This window comes from Trachurus trachurus (assembly GCF_905171665.1).
Source record: "Trachurus trachurus genome assembly, chromosome: 7".
Classification (NCBI taxonomy): domain Eukaryota; kingdom Metazoa; phylum Chordata; class Actinopteri; order Carangiformes; family Carangidae; genus Trachurus; species Trachurus trachurus.
In genome coordinates, this window is record NC_139901.1 from 28,759,124 (window position 1) to 28,773,948 (window position 14,825).

Sequence of the window (14,825 nt, forward strand, 5' to 3'; positions counted from 1 at the left end):
CATGGCAGTGACTTGTTTCTATGGCAGGATGTGTTTTTTATATATAGGCTATATGTACACAGTGAAGCAGATGTGACTTAAATAATGTTTTTATGTACATGAATATAAAATAAAACTCTCTCCCTCAATGTAGAGTGTGTGGTGTCTGTTGACTGACATTACATTTTACTGACTTAATTACTGTTTTTATCCACTGTGGCTGTTTAACAGACACTGATGTGTATATATGGAAGAGTATTAGGGCCACTCATGGGGAAAAAAGAGAAAAAAGAAAGGAGATTTTTTTTCCCATTATGCACTTCAAGAAAAAAGTCAAAATGTTGAGAATAAAGTTGATAGCCAACACTAAAGCATATGTACAGCTTTCTAAAACTTAAATCTCAATATTGTATTTCGCCTTTATTCTCAACATTTCGACTTTTTTTCACCGCATGATGTAATAACATGTAATAATTTTGTATTAATCTGTCACATTTTGTACTGTAATAAAATTCTTGAAAGCAATTTGCAATAAACTTTGGCGAATTTTGTAATAAGTTGTTGCATAATGCACCAAACTATTACATTTTCTTCATAAGAAAAAGTGCAACACTCGCATTTTGTAATAACTGATGCAATATATAACAACTTCTTACAAAATGCGCCAACGTTTATTAAATATTGCGTTCGAGAAAATGTGGCAGATTATTAAAAAATATGGAGTTATTACATAATGAGGTAAAAATACATTATTACATAATGTGACACTACAGACCCTAATACTCTTCCATAGATATAAGACACTATTTAGAGGAAAAAAAACATACCATCAGGTTGAGCTTCTGCTCTCAGATCAATGGTTTATTAATTTATTGTCCAGCTTTCCCCACTTATCCTTCGTTTATTTGCTTGTGCTGGTTTAACTTCACAGCTTGCAGCCACGATGACACAGATTTCAAATGAGTTACAACCCAAACTAATCTAAACACACACTGACACTTCAGCTTTACAATTGTGTGCAACAAACGCTTCCAAGAGAAAGTCTCAGTATTTGGAGAATATAAGGTCGTTATGTGAAAGTGTGTGAGAGAAAAAAACAAACAGTGTGTGATGATGAGTCTAGTGGTGACTGTGGGTGTTGACTTATATCTCCTTCATCATTCAGAAGACGATCTCCAAACCATCTCAACACACAGGTTTGAATTGGTTGAATAGTTTCTGTGGATGTGGATCAGTTCGCCACAGATGTAACAGATTCCTTTAAGTGCGTGTGCTTCATCACAGATATTATAAAAGATGTTGTTGTCGTGTTTCCTTCAGACGGCGAACGCGGGCGAGGCGGCAGTCAGAGGCACCATGGAGCCCGTCTCAAAGTCAAAGTCGATCAGAGTGTGTGTGATCGTGCTGACGCTGCTGGTGGACGAGCCGGTTCCCATCTGCCGCTCCTGAAGGCTCTGGAGGTAACTCTGCCAGGAAGACGGGGAGGAAGAAGACACAATGATGATGAGACTGAGACCACACACTGTCATTCACATCATCATTATACACATCATTTACTCAAGTAATGTCGTCATTTTGAGGTATTTTTGGGGGAAATACTGAATTTTTCCACCAGAACATTTATTTGGCAGCTCTACCTCTTAGGTTATTATACAGTAGGTTTATGAAATATGCAATAACCTCTGGTGTTTTTACTGGGTTGTTTGTTTTTAAAGAGGAACTATGCAAGATTTGCACCTTAATTAAACAGCTTCGGAGTAATTGTGATGGTTAAATGACTTGTTACAGGGAGAATGGAGGCTCTCTGTCTTCCACCTGGTGTCACTTGGCCCAAAAAACCAACGAGACGAGATCTAGGACACACTGATCATGCAAGGTTGTTTTTTTGGGCCAAGAGACACTAGGTGGGAGGCCATTGAAACATCACAATTATTCTGAAGCTGTTAAAGGGATAGTATATATATCCCAATATTTTGACAAATTGGCCCATTGCCATAATCCCTATAGTTTTAGGAGTTGGTTCGTTACCTTTAATTGTCGGTGCAAGCTATTTTTAGAATGGCGGAGCAGAGCCGTGAGCTGCTCAGAGCTACGCTACGGAGGCTAATGGGATTTCTTGGTTTCCCTCATCAAACTCATCAAATACACAATCCAACAACTCCAAAACACTCTGGTGGATAAGTTGTGACCTGCACATTCACCACGTTATGAGATAATAACCGAAGCTTGCGGCTCTGCTCCACCGTTCTAAAAATAGCTTGCACTGACAATTAAAAGTAACTAACCTACTGCTATGACTATAGCGATTATAGCAATGGGCCAATTTGCCAAAATGTTGAACCATCCCTTTAAATTAAAGTCAAAATCTAGCATAGTTCCTCTTTAAACCTGTGTGTTCTTAAACATTGTAACTTGGTGAATGTGTATTTACATGTGAAACAGGAACAATAAAGTCTATATCCTAATTCTACTCCTAATCTAGATCTAAAAGTCCAAACCAACATATAAAATAGTAGCTGCCTTTTTGTTTTATCTCTTTTGATGATAAGATAACTGTTTAAACCAAACATTTGCTGGTGAAACGTGACATTTGAAGACGTCGTTTTCAGCTCTCGGAAACTGGAATGAACATTTTTCACTGTTGTTGCTGTTGTTGTTGACATTTTAAAGGCAAAACATTTGGTTCGGTCTCTGGACCCTGAGGACGCCGACTGACTGACTGACTGACCGACCGACCGACCGACCGTCTGTCCCCTGGGTCACAACAAAACATGGTGAGGCAACGTTTTGTTTACACGCTGCACGAACCTGGAATAACCTCCCGTCATGTCAGACAAACCACGACTCGGAGCAATTTCAACTTTAAGATAAAAAATGTTCTTCAATTTCACAGTCTGTGATGACGACTTTCTTATTCATTAAACTTTAACCTTAAACGTTTTCATCTCGGTGAGTCTTATCTTCTGCTTTTACCTTTTATATCTGTTTTATAGCACTCTCTCTTTTATTATGTTTTACATTTCACTGCTGTGTGAAGCACTTTGATTTGCCCTTGGGTTGTGTATGAAAGGAATTAAGCTCACTCACTGCACTTCTTGGGTGCAATGATCCTAATGCACTAATGTAATTTCGTCTTTTTACTGCAATTTAAAGACTTGTACTTAAACTTTATTCACATCTTAACACATTTAGTAAGAGAGGAGCAGAAAGAAACTGGAGGACGTGTTTTAATCTGGGCCACTGACCGGTGCCAGGACGTCTCCGGCGTAGCGTTTCAGAGGTGGAGGTCCGCGCCGACGATGTGACTGAGGTCTTCTCCTGGTGGACTCTCTGTTTCTCTGCTTCTTGTAGTGTTTCATCTGTTTTTTATCTGCAGCTGGGGAGAGAGAAGGGAGGAGATCATGTGTCGATCCAACAACATCACAGAGGAAGGATGATGTAGTTTAAAGGGAGTGTTCAACATTTTGGCAAATTCTCCTATCACCATAATCCCTATAGTCATAGCAGTAGGTTCATCACCTTTAATTATCGGTGCATGTTGTTTTGAGATCAGCGGGGCAGAGACGTGAGCTGCTCAGTGAACGGTAGGCCACAGATCCCCTGTCCCTCATCAAACTCATCACATACACAACCCAACAACTCCAAAATGCTCTGGTGGACAAGTTGTGACCTGTACATTCACCACGCTATGAGATAATCAAGTATAATTATGTAACATTACGTCACATGACATGAATACTCTGGCCTACTTACGCTTTTGAAACCACTCCACCCAGCAGCCGTGTCGGAATGTAGTTCCAGCTGCATTTGCCTCATGTCTCATATGATTATTTCATAGCGTGGTGAATGTGCAGGTCACAACTTGTCCACCAGAGCGTTTTGGAGTTGTTGGATTGTGTATTTGATGAGTTTGATGAGGGAAACCAAGAAATCCCAGCTCGCGGCTCTGCTCCGCAGATCTCAAAACAACATGCACCGATAATTAAAGGTGATGAACCTACTGCTATGACTATGGAGTGCTGAAGCGGAAGCAGGAAGTAACGTCGCCATGGGACCTAAATTTGGAAAAAAATTCTATGTAAGTGAACGGGAGTCAAAGTTTTATTTCGTGATCTGATTGAATTGTGCCATGAGAAAAATATCTGTCCTCTACCTGTTTAAAACATCACGTTTCATGAAGAGAAATCAGCAGTTTATCGTAAAACGGCAACGGAAGAATGTATTTTGTGTGACGACGCTCTACGGACTACAGATCTGCGTCCCACAAAAAATACGTCACCAACTGACACGGGAAAGGGCGGCATGTGGTGTGTGACGTCAGCAACGCGACTTGTAGTCTTTCTGGCTACGGATTCTTCTGAATTTTATTTTACAATAGTTTTACAACAAACTGCTGATTTCTCGGCATGAAACGCAATGTTTTAAACTGGTAGAGGTCATATTTCTTTCTCATGGCACAATTCAATCGGATCACAAAATAAAACTTTGACTCCCGTTCACTTTCTGAATTGAAGTCCCATGGCGATGTTACTTCCTGCTTCCGCTTAGGCTCTCTATTCCACCGGAAATGCAAAAGCGGCTTCCGGTTTTGATCATAGATGGCGTTCGGAAACTTGTGGATAGGGATTATGGTGACAGCAGAATTTGCCAAAATGTTGAACTGTCCCTTTTAAAGTGAAAAGGAGCTTAAACTCACCTTCTGTGTGCGAGACGCCTCTGGCCGTGAACCTCCACTGCACCAACAAACCGATGAGACTGAGCGTCGGACAGATCCCAGCGATCGTCCAGTTGAACCAGCACAGCGGCCGCGGTGCGACTTCACAGAACAGGTCGTACACCTGCACCGGCAGCACGGAGCTCGCCAGCAGGTAATCCACGCACAGCGTCACCGCGGTCGCCCCGAACACACACGTGTACAAGACGCTGAACAGTTTCTGCCACTGGAGCGTGAGGACGGCGGAGACGGCGCCGGCGGCCAGCACCGTCCCGAGAGGCGCCCACACGGGGGTGAGGCTGTGAAACTGTCCGACCGCCACCAGCACGGCGAGGGCCAGCGTGGCGCCCAGCTGCAGGCCGCTCAGCAGGAGGCCCAGCGCCGACACCAGCATCGTCATCAGCCCGCACAGCACGCCCACGCCCAGCCCGATGCCCGCCTTGGTCTCCACCGCCAGCTGCTCGACGCCCAACACGGGCTCCTTGTGGTGGTACAGCAGCAGAACGGCCGCCGTGCCGGACAGGAAGCCGGAGAAGAACATCACCATCTTGAAGCAGCGGTATCCTGGAGGAGAAGGGAAGAGACGAGAGAAAAGGTTCAACACAAAACAAATCCAACACAGCTGCTGCTCTGGCTCAAACACTAAACAGGGAAAAAAAAGTCCAAACACGAAGAAAAAGAAAAATCTCAACTTTTAACCCTCATGTTGTGTCAGGGTCTGTTTGACCAGAGGGCCACTAGGGGTTAAAAATATGGTTTTCCTCAAGTTAAAGGGACAACGAGGAGTTTTGGAAAAGCGAAGTGTTTTCACACTACATTTATGAGCCTCCACGTGCACCGTGAAATTCTTTGACCGGCGCAAGACGGACTCATGTTTTCATTCATCAAGAATTAAAGTCAGAGGTTGGAAGACGATCACATACCGTCGTAGTTCCCACCATAAACGGCGATTCGGCGGCGTTATTCTCATGACTCACCACGAAACCGAAAGTAAAGAAACGCTGGTCGGCTCGACCAGCATTTCCACCACCACTAATAATAACAAAATAACGATAGAGACAAAACGATATATTTATCGAAAATGGGCCCATTAACAAGTGTGGGTAACGTAGATTCATCCACATTAACGTGAGACTTTTTTATAACCAAATAGAAACTCCTCGTTGTCCCTTTAAAGAGCAACTATATGCAGGATTTTTAGCTCAACTTTGCTTTTTTTTTTTTTTTTACTTAAAGCAGAAGTAAGTGATATATTTGTGTTAATATAAGTCTTAAATAGTTATATCTTCCGACAGCAATCACTTACATAGAGTGTTTGGACCGAAACACGGGTCTCTCAGTCCCTCTGCTCTGCTCTGAGCCGAGGAGAAAACATTTATCGTATCCTACAGTTTTTATCCAATGAGGAGAGAGAACGGCATGCAGGGCTGTGTGTGCAGCCAAGGAACGCCGTGAATGTGGTGACGTAGGGACGAGGACTGTTATGGTGCGTTCAAGGAAACTCGTATTTTTCCGACCGTGAAGTCGTACCAGTTCAATCTGCTACGAGTTCACCGGTCGGAAGTTACGAGTGGCCGTTATAGTGACTTTCACCGGTAAAACAGGTCGGAAAAACACGAGTGGGTTGCCTGGAACGCTACAAAGTCGTAAGTTGTGACTTGAAGCTGTAATTTACGATTTCAAAAGCCTGCCTGGAACGCAGCATTAGCGAAAACGACCGGACCACTTACTTCTGCTTTAATGAAGCAGCTTTGGAGTAGCTTAATTGTGATGGTTTAATAAATGACTCAACTTTTTTACGAGGGAGAATGGAGACTCTCATCATCTTTACATCCCCTAATTGACCCCCTGACGCCAGGGCTGCCTGCCTGCAGCGCAAATTTCCCTTAAAGTTGAAGTTTGAAGTTTGAAGTCTCTACATCAGTCCAAATATTGACCATATTCTTGATATTATGTATATCATCTATGGGTAAAAGCAGTTTAAAATACTTAAATACAGTACATATGGAAAGTATTCAGACCCCCTTCGATCTTTCACCATTTGTTATGTTGCAGTTTTATGTAAAAGTTTTTTTTCTTCATAAATCTATACTCACCACCCCAGAATTATAGAAGTTTTGCAAATTAATTAAAAAAGAAAAAGAAAAACTGAAATACCAGTATCAGTAAGTATTCAGACCCTTTGCGTAGGTCATCCAGGTGTCGTCAGTCTCTTTTGTTCGTCTTTGAGCCGGTTCTACACCTTCATTTGAGTCCAGCTGTGTTTTCCAGCCATTAAATAGTTTGGACACGATTTGGAAAGACACACACCTGTCTAAATAAGATCTCACAGCTCCAGTGTGTATCAGAACAAAACCAGATCCATGAGGTCGGAGGAACTGCCCCAAAAGCTGCAGAGACTGTGTTTTGGTAAGACACAAAAAACTGCTGCACTTATTGTTTCTAAGAGCATAATGGCCTTGGAGGTTTGGGTCAACCAGGACTCTTTAGTGGGGCAGATAAGCAAAATAATTGTGCGTTTTAATGACTAAAGCATGAAACTTTCAGCATTTCATCTACATACCCCAAGGTTTAATTTCAGACGTGGAACCACTTTGGTGGCTGACCTTAAGGGGTCTTTAGGGGTCTTTTTCCACATTATTCCCCATTGGAAACCTATGAAAATCTGGGAAGTAAATCATTACCAATAAATTTCTTCACCATTGTGTTTAGGAAGGTGTGTAATATCATGCAATAAAATGTTGAAATTCAACTCCAGTGGGAAACCCCCTAAAAAACTACTCAAAGTTGGGGTACCCGTGCAGATTTTGCGAAAATTCCGTGATGTTAAATTTGGCCTTAAATATCTTGTGAGGGGTCAAACTAGAGGTTTTTCATGATTCTGAGTTGATCGCCAACATTCGTTTTTCAGCCAAAACACTCCTTGGTGGAAAAAAACAGCCACACCCACTTTTCCTGCTCATCGGAACCCCCCCACCACCAATAGAATGTATTGCAGAGAAGCCATTCCTTATCATTGCAGAGGTTGTGTTACATAATTATTCTGTCCCTGAGGCGTGTATCATATACGCACAAACTGACAGATAGCTAACAGCAGGATTTAGAGAAAGTCGGACGCAGGAGTATGTTTACTGAATCCTTTTTTACTCTTCTTTCCATCCATTTTTGTAAAACTGAAATGAATATAAAGTTACAGTACTTTAGTAACTCACAAAATACAATCCAGAATGAATTTACATTGATTACAGTCTCAATGCACAAGCCATAACAATAAGCTAACATTTAGCTTAGCTTAGCATTTAGCGAACTATATTATCACAGTCATTGTTTGTTCCAAAACAATCGTTTTTAAATCCAACTTAAGAATTTTTAAATTATTTATATGCTCTGTTGAACAGAAACACAGAAAACTAACAAAACTTACAAGCAAAGGCTCTCCAAGGCACTCACGTAGAAGAAAAGAGGAGAGGAGCTGTCTGCCTGACCGCATGGAGAGAAAATGGCCGCACTTCCTGTAACTTACGGTCACATGACCTTAACTGACCAATAGAAAAACACTTAACAACATAGTCTCTTTTATGACAGATTTCAACAAAATAAGATATCTAGAGGCCACAAAATGTGTGCCATGACAATAATACTACTAAATACTCAATAATATACCTTATATTCTGTAGCCTTTTTTCTTGTACAACGTTATACAGACGATGAATATAAGTTATATTATTGAGTATTTAGTAGTATTATGTAACACAACCTCTGCAATGATAAGGAATGGCTTCTCTGCAATACATTCTATTGGTGGTGGGGGGGTTCCGATGAGCAGGAAAAGTGGGTGTGGCTGTTTTTTTCCACCAAGGAGTGTTTTGGCTGAAAAACTAATGTTGGCAATCAACTCAGAATCATGAAAAACCTCTAGTTTGACCCCTCACAAGATATTTAAGGCCAAATTTAACATCACGGAATTTTCGCAAATTCTGCACGGGTACCCCAACTTTGAGTAGTTTTTTAGGGGATTTCCCACTGGAGTTGAATTTCAACATTTTATTACATGATATTACACACCTTCCTAAACACAATGGTGAAGAAATTTATTGGTAATGATTTACTTCCCAGATTTTCATAGGTTTCCAATGGGGAATAATGTGGAAAAAGACCCCTAAAGACCCCTTAAGGTCAGCCACCAAAGTGGTTCCACGTCTGAAATTAAACCTTGGGGTATGTAGATGAAATGCTGAAAGTTTCATGCTTTAGTCATTAAAACGCACAATTTCTTCCATATATGAGCTTATCTGCCCCACTACTTCTTCCGAGAGCTGAACAGTCAGGGTAGAAGAGCCTCGGCTAGAGAGGAAACCAAGAACCCAAAGATCAAAAAGCTGAAAGCCAAAATGTTATTGATTTTAAAATAAAGGCCCAACATAACAAATGGCGAAAACTTGAAGGGGGTCTGAATACTTTCCGTATGCACTGTACAACCCTGCCTGAGGCAAACTGTACTGTGTAATACCAATGTATGACACACACACACAGTGAGGAGGGGCAGTGAGCTTAGAAAAATAAACAAATTCATTATGACACTTTTATTCTAATCAGAAGCTAAAGGGCAAAAGTTCAGCCTGGTTTTTGTTTGAATCAGGAATCTGCTGTAATAAAAAAGAAAGAAAAAAAGAAAAGAAAGAAACAGGCCCAGATTACTGGGATCGTATGAGCTGCTTGGACGAGACTGAGAGTCAGAAACTACTGAGATATACTGTAGAAGTAAATCTTGTTCCAGTGTTCGTGTCCAACTCTGACATCTGTCATAGCTTTTGTTTTTTTTTAATGCAATAATTCCCTTAAAACTAAAAAATCTAAATGCAGAGCAACTCTCTCCACCTGCACCACTGAGACTGATGTTTTCCACAAAATGTATTAATCATTTACATTCACCAACTTTCCCACAGGCCACGAAAACCTTGATTTACCCAGTGTGAGTTTTACTGGGAACTGTTTACATAACGTCACATGTGGTGTTTTTTTTTTTTTAAGAGAGAGCAGGTCGACAGGTCCACACGACACACTCGACCTTTTCTTCTGTAAATCGCCGATTACTCAACCTCCAGCTCTAAAAACGTGCTGCTACAGGGCTGGTCCAAGCCTACACAGGACCCTAAGCAAAATGTATTTTGGGGCCCTCTATTCCTGCAAATAATACTGATTATTGATTATTTATGTACCTACTATGATCTTATTTCATTTTTCTGATCTTTCATTATGAATCACCATGTTACCATCGATGGTTTTTAATCTAAAATGGTACCAAATTCTGCCAAATGTACAGCCTGGGGCCTAATTAAAGGTACATTGTGTAGGAATTACTCCCATCTATAGCGTTGCGGTAGTAAATCGCAAGCAACTCAATCGTATTTTTCATGCTGCATTCACGTGAAATTGGGCAGATGGACGACAGACGCTGCACGTAACGGCATGAACAAGCCTCTATGTAAACAAGTGGTCCGTCAGCACGAGGCAAAACAATACACGTGACACTATGTTGTCATGGCGATGTCGTATTGTTTACCTGACCCACGTTTTACCGGCTTTCTCTCGGCTTCTGTGACTAGTAAAATGACATCTGGTTTGTTACCGACGGCCTTAATGAAATGAAAAACATACTTTTGAACGAAATAATCGATTTGCGTGAATAGACAACAGGAGAAGTTACACAATGTCCCTTTAAAGTCACAAATTAAACCAATAGACAATGCATTAAAGCAGAAGTAAGCGATCCGGTCGTTTTGTCTATAACTTCCTGTCAGCAGATGGAGTTAGCAGTCCCCGCCCTCGTCCCTACGTCACCACATTCACGCGCATCCCTTGGCTGCACACACAGAGAGGACCGCCCCTTTATGCCGTTCTCTCTCCTCATTGGATAAAGGTTGTAGGATACAAGGAAAGTTTTCTCCTCGGCTTACAGCAGAGCAGAGTGACTGACAGACCCGTGTTTCAGACCAAACACTCTATATAAGTGATTGCTGTCGGAAGATATAACTATTTAAGACTTATATTAACACAAATGCGCTTACTTCTGCTTTAAAGCAGAAGTGAGTGATCCGGTCGTTTTCGCTAATGCTGCGTTCCAGGCAGGCTTTTGAAATCGTAAATTACAGCTTCAAGTCACAACTTACGACTTTGTTTGACCTGTTTTACCGGTGAAAGTCACTATAACGGCCACTCGTAACTTCCGACCGGTGAACTCGTACCAGATCGAACTGGTACCACTTCACGGTCGGAAAAATACGAGTTTCCTTGAACGCACCATAACAGTCCTCGTCGCTACGTCACCACATTCACGGCGTTCCTTGGCTGCACACACAGCCCTGCATGCCGTTCTCTCTCCTCATTGGATAAAAACTGTAGGATACGATAAATGTTTTCTCTTCGGCTCAGAGCAGAGCAGAGTGACTGAGAGACCCGTGTTTCGGTCCAAACACTCTATGTAAGTGATTGCTGTCGGAAGATATAACTATTTAAGACTTATATTAACACAAATATATCACTCACTTCTGCTTTAATGTGTTAATTGCATTAACTGCTTTTATATTTTTGGTTTAAACTGCAACAACAATGTGAAGTCCAACAACAGCAATTAAAGATTTTTAGCAATAAGAAGGTGCTTAGTTTGCTTATGCCTTGGGCCAAAGAAGCTGTTTATAAACAGCCCAGTAAGTGTCTGGGAGAGAGTCAAAGCAACAGGTGGCTCCTCATATTCTCTACCTCTGTCTCACTCAGACACAGTTTCCCTGTTCCCATCTGCCTCATCTCCTCCAGCTTTGCGCTGCTTATCCACCCTAAACCCCTGGCAGCCTGCAGACACCTGCCACACGGGGTTTAAGGCGTCAGGTGAGCTAATGAAACATGTTGAGTGTGTGTGTGTGTGTGTGTGTGTGAAAACAGCAGTGAGATGTTGCAGCAGTGATGTCAAAGGACCAGATGGTGAGATGATGATGATGATGATACGCACCGAAGAAGCAGTAGATGAGGCCGAATGAGAGGCAGACGGAGCAGACAATGGTCGGGATGAGCTCATACTTCATGCTACTGAGCTCCAGCGTGCAGATGTCCACTAAGTCGCCTCCTGCTCCTGGCCTTTCTGTAGCGTAGTAGACTGAAGTGGCTTCCATGATGGTGGAGGAGGAGGAGGAGGATTATTATTTCTCTTCTGTTGCTCTGCTGTTGCTCGTCTGGATGCAAATCAGCTTTGTTCATTGACGAGGGGAAACTGCAGCGTCCTGCGAAAGGCATCCAGGGAAAGAGGAAACTCGTACAACACAGTTTCCTGCAGTGCACCTGCAAAACAGAAGACGAGAGTGTTTTCAGCTCTGTGGCAACAACATAACAAACATAAACTCAACTCTCTGACCTATATTAATCATTCAGTCTTATGACCATCCAGTGGGGAGGAAACCGTGTTTTACATTCAACACGATGAGTTATTTATGATTAGGAATATTTCGATTTTATAGTTTATAAGGTCGTTCCCACGTGCAAACATCTGTTCGGGAACCAGCAGCAGCGAAGGAAACCGGGGTTCCCCTCTGAGTTTCTCTTTCCTGCAGCTCCTTTTGTTCGGGAGCAGGATGCAGATAAGGAAACGACCTGCGGTGGCTTCGCACCAACCACCGTCATCCAGGCTCATTGTTCTGGGAAACGAGGTTTCACCACTGTGTTTACTGGACGACTTAACAAAAGCAAACGGCTCAACACTGTTTGAAAATATCTTGAAATGTCTTTGAAAATATTCTCAAGTGAAGTCTGAGAGAGAGAATAACAACCAGTGATGGAAGCAGCACCCATCTTTTACTTAAGTAGTAGCAATAACACAATGTAGAAACACTTTGTTTTATGTTATACAGTCAAAATTTAAAGTAAGAAAAAGTACAATTGTATCAACATCAATTTATATTTAAAATACCAAAAGTAAATGTGCAAAATATGCTAAATGGACCTTTTCAGAATAATCCATATTTGATTATTGGAACATAACATATGTTTTTACATCATTTTGATATAAGGGCTGGTAAAGTAAAGTAAGTTGACTGAATAAGTACATAGTGCAGTAATAAACAGTATTTACCTTATCAAACTGTAGAACAGAAGAATAAAAGCAGCGGAAAAAATAAATACTTTAAATTATCAAGTCCAAGTGAATGTTCTTACGCTCTTTCATTACCCATTACTTACAAAAAAAGCAATATGAACTTTGTTTTTCAATGAAATTGTCCATACATCTCAGTGAACAGTGTGAAGGCATGAATCATGTTTACAAACTGCAGCGGCAGCGTGAGTCAGTGTGACGACCTTAAGCCTTTCAGGCTGATACACGGTCAGTAAATGGACTTAGAGGAGCTTTAGCAGGTGAGTGATCCTCCCGTCTGCTCATGTCAACCACTGTGTCCTTTTGTAAAGGTGAGTGTAGAGACACACAAAAACACTTTCTACACTTTTACACAAAAAATGAGGAATGAAAATCTGCTGAACGAACTCCATTGGTATTGGTTTGGTATGTTTTTGTTAAATTCTGACATGGAGATGTTATTTAAGTAACTTTATTCTGCAAAAAAGTGAGAATATTCTCATCTAAACGGATCAAAAACGTATAAACAAACATGTAAAAGTGTAATAACATGAGAAATGAAGAGGTGATATTCATGTGGCCTACCTGGAGAGAGACATATCTCCTCGGGGATGAAGGGGAGCTTTACCGGAGGACAGAAAGCGTCTTCATCAATAGTTTCCAGTAACCCCAGCAGGGACCGAGCTGTTGCAGAGTTGGTTCAGGAATCTGTGAGACTCGGAGTCGGACGCTCTCGTCTGTGCTCATGTGAACAGCTGACGCCTCCGTCCTAGAGAGAGAGGGAGAGAGAAAGAGAGAGAGAGACCATCTGCCCTCAGTGACAGGACGAGGCTGCTGCTGCTGCTGCTGCTGCTGCTGCCAAGTCCAAGGCCGAGAGTTCAGCTCTCACTACCCATGATCCCTCTGCAGCCTGCGCGTTATCGCCTCAGCTTCGTTTCACTCAGTGGCACTTAACATTAAGGTCAAAGGGAGTAAATAAATATCACTGTGGATCCTGATCTGACCCTTTTAAAGAATCTCATTCAAGACATTTGTCACTGGATTTATCATTTATGACATATTTATGGTCTGTGACACATAGCTGGAGATTTACTTCACTGCCTCATGTTTTTTTGGCAGCAGTGGTCTATTGGATGGATTTTAGTTTTATTCATGTGTCCCTGAAAGATGAAACCTACAGGCTTTGGTTCCTCTAGTGCCTTCATGAGGTTGACATCATCTGAACTTTCATCTTTATACATGTTTTACTCTTTATTCATCTTGTGACAAAATATCAGCAAATTACACCTTCCACCCACTTCAGTTGTGCTTCATGATAATTTGTAAACATTGGCTCATTTACACACTAAAGCAGTGGTTCCCAGCCTTTTTTGGGTTGTGACCCCATTTTGACATCACAAATTTCTGGCGACCCCGCGATCACGGCCGTCAATGCAAAGATGCGCCAGCTCAGATATTTTTATATGCTGCATTTTATTTGAACTCGATTTATGTTCGAGAAAGTGAAAGTATAGAATACAGTTGTTTTAGATTGTGTGTGGTGTTTTTAATCATAATTTTAAAAATGATTATAATTAATTAATTACAAAAAAAATGTTTTTCCCCGTCCCGACCCCAAGGTTGAAAAACACTGCACTAAACGAAGAATGAATATGATGAATGTTACAACTGCTTAAAACATTTGGATGTAAGCGTTGACAACATCACAGGTGCGGGTTTTTAGGGGGAACCAGGAGGACAGTTCTCCTTCAGCCTGGAGTCCACAGAGGCCCGTTACTATGACGAGGATTTTTTTTTTTGGTCTATTATACCTTTATTTTGACAGGAGAGCTGCAGAGAGACAGGAAATGGGGAATTCTGTTTGAGGAAACAGGCCCCGTGATACTGAGCAGAACCACTGAGCGGGGATTTTAGAGGCCAAACCATGGGTCATTCGGAGGCTATAGAGGTGTGTCCATTAGCGCCAACCTGAATTTCAGGCCCGATGAAAAGATTTCACATTGGAGTAAAGGT

General features: G+C 41.7%; 1 protein-coding gene across 1 annotated transcript; it reads right to left on the reverse strand.

Annotated features, from left to right (window-relative positions):
• Positions 1 to 796: 796 nt before the first annotated feature.
• Positions 797 to 13,622, reverse strand: LOC310988083 (transmembrane protein 198-like). Its single transcript, XM_083974596.1, has 5 exons — positions 13,398 to 13,622; positions 11,700 to 12,025; positions 4,676 to 5,257; positions 3,225 to 3,355; positions 797 to 1,445 (listed from the first exon to the last, which is right to left on the reverse strand). Exons 2-5 carry the CDS (start codon positions 11,857 to 11,859, stop codon positions 1,296 to 1,298), a joined length of 1,023 nt encoding a protein of 340 aa, XP_083830722.1. The 5' UTR covers positions 11,860 to 12,025; positions 13,398 to 13,622; the 3' UTR covers positions 797 to 1,295.
• Between the last annotated feature and the right edge of the window lie 1,203 nt (positions 13,623 to 14,825).

Excerpts from the sequence above, each read along its gene's own strand:
- LOC310988083 (XM_083974596.1), bottom strand. The coding sequence starts at position 11,859 with ATGGAAGCCACTTCAGTCTACTACGCTACAGAAAGGCCAGGAGCAGGA. Across the intron at positions 5,258-11,699 it reads CCTCATCTACTGCTTCTTCG|GATACCGCTGCTTCAAGATG; the intron begins GTGCGTATCATC and ends CTTCTCCTCCAG. Across the intron at positions 1,446-3,224 it reads CCGGAGACGTCCTGGCACCG|AGTTACCTCCAGAGCCTTCA; the intron begins GTCAGTGGCCCA and ends TCTTCCTGGCAG.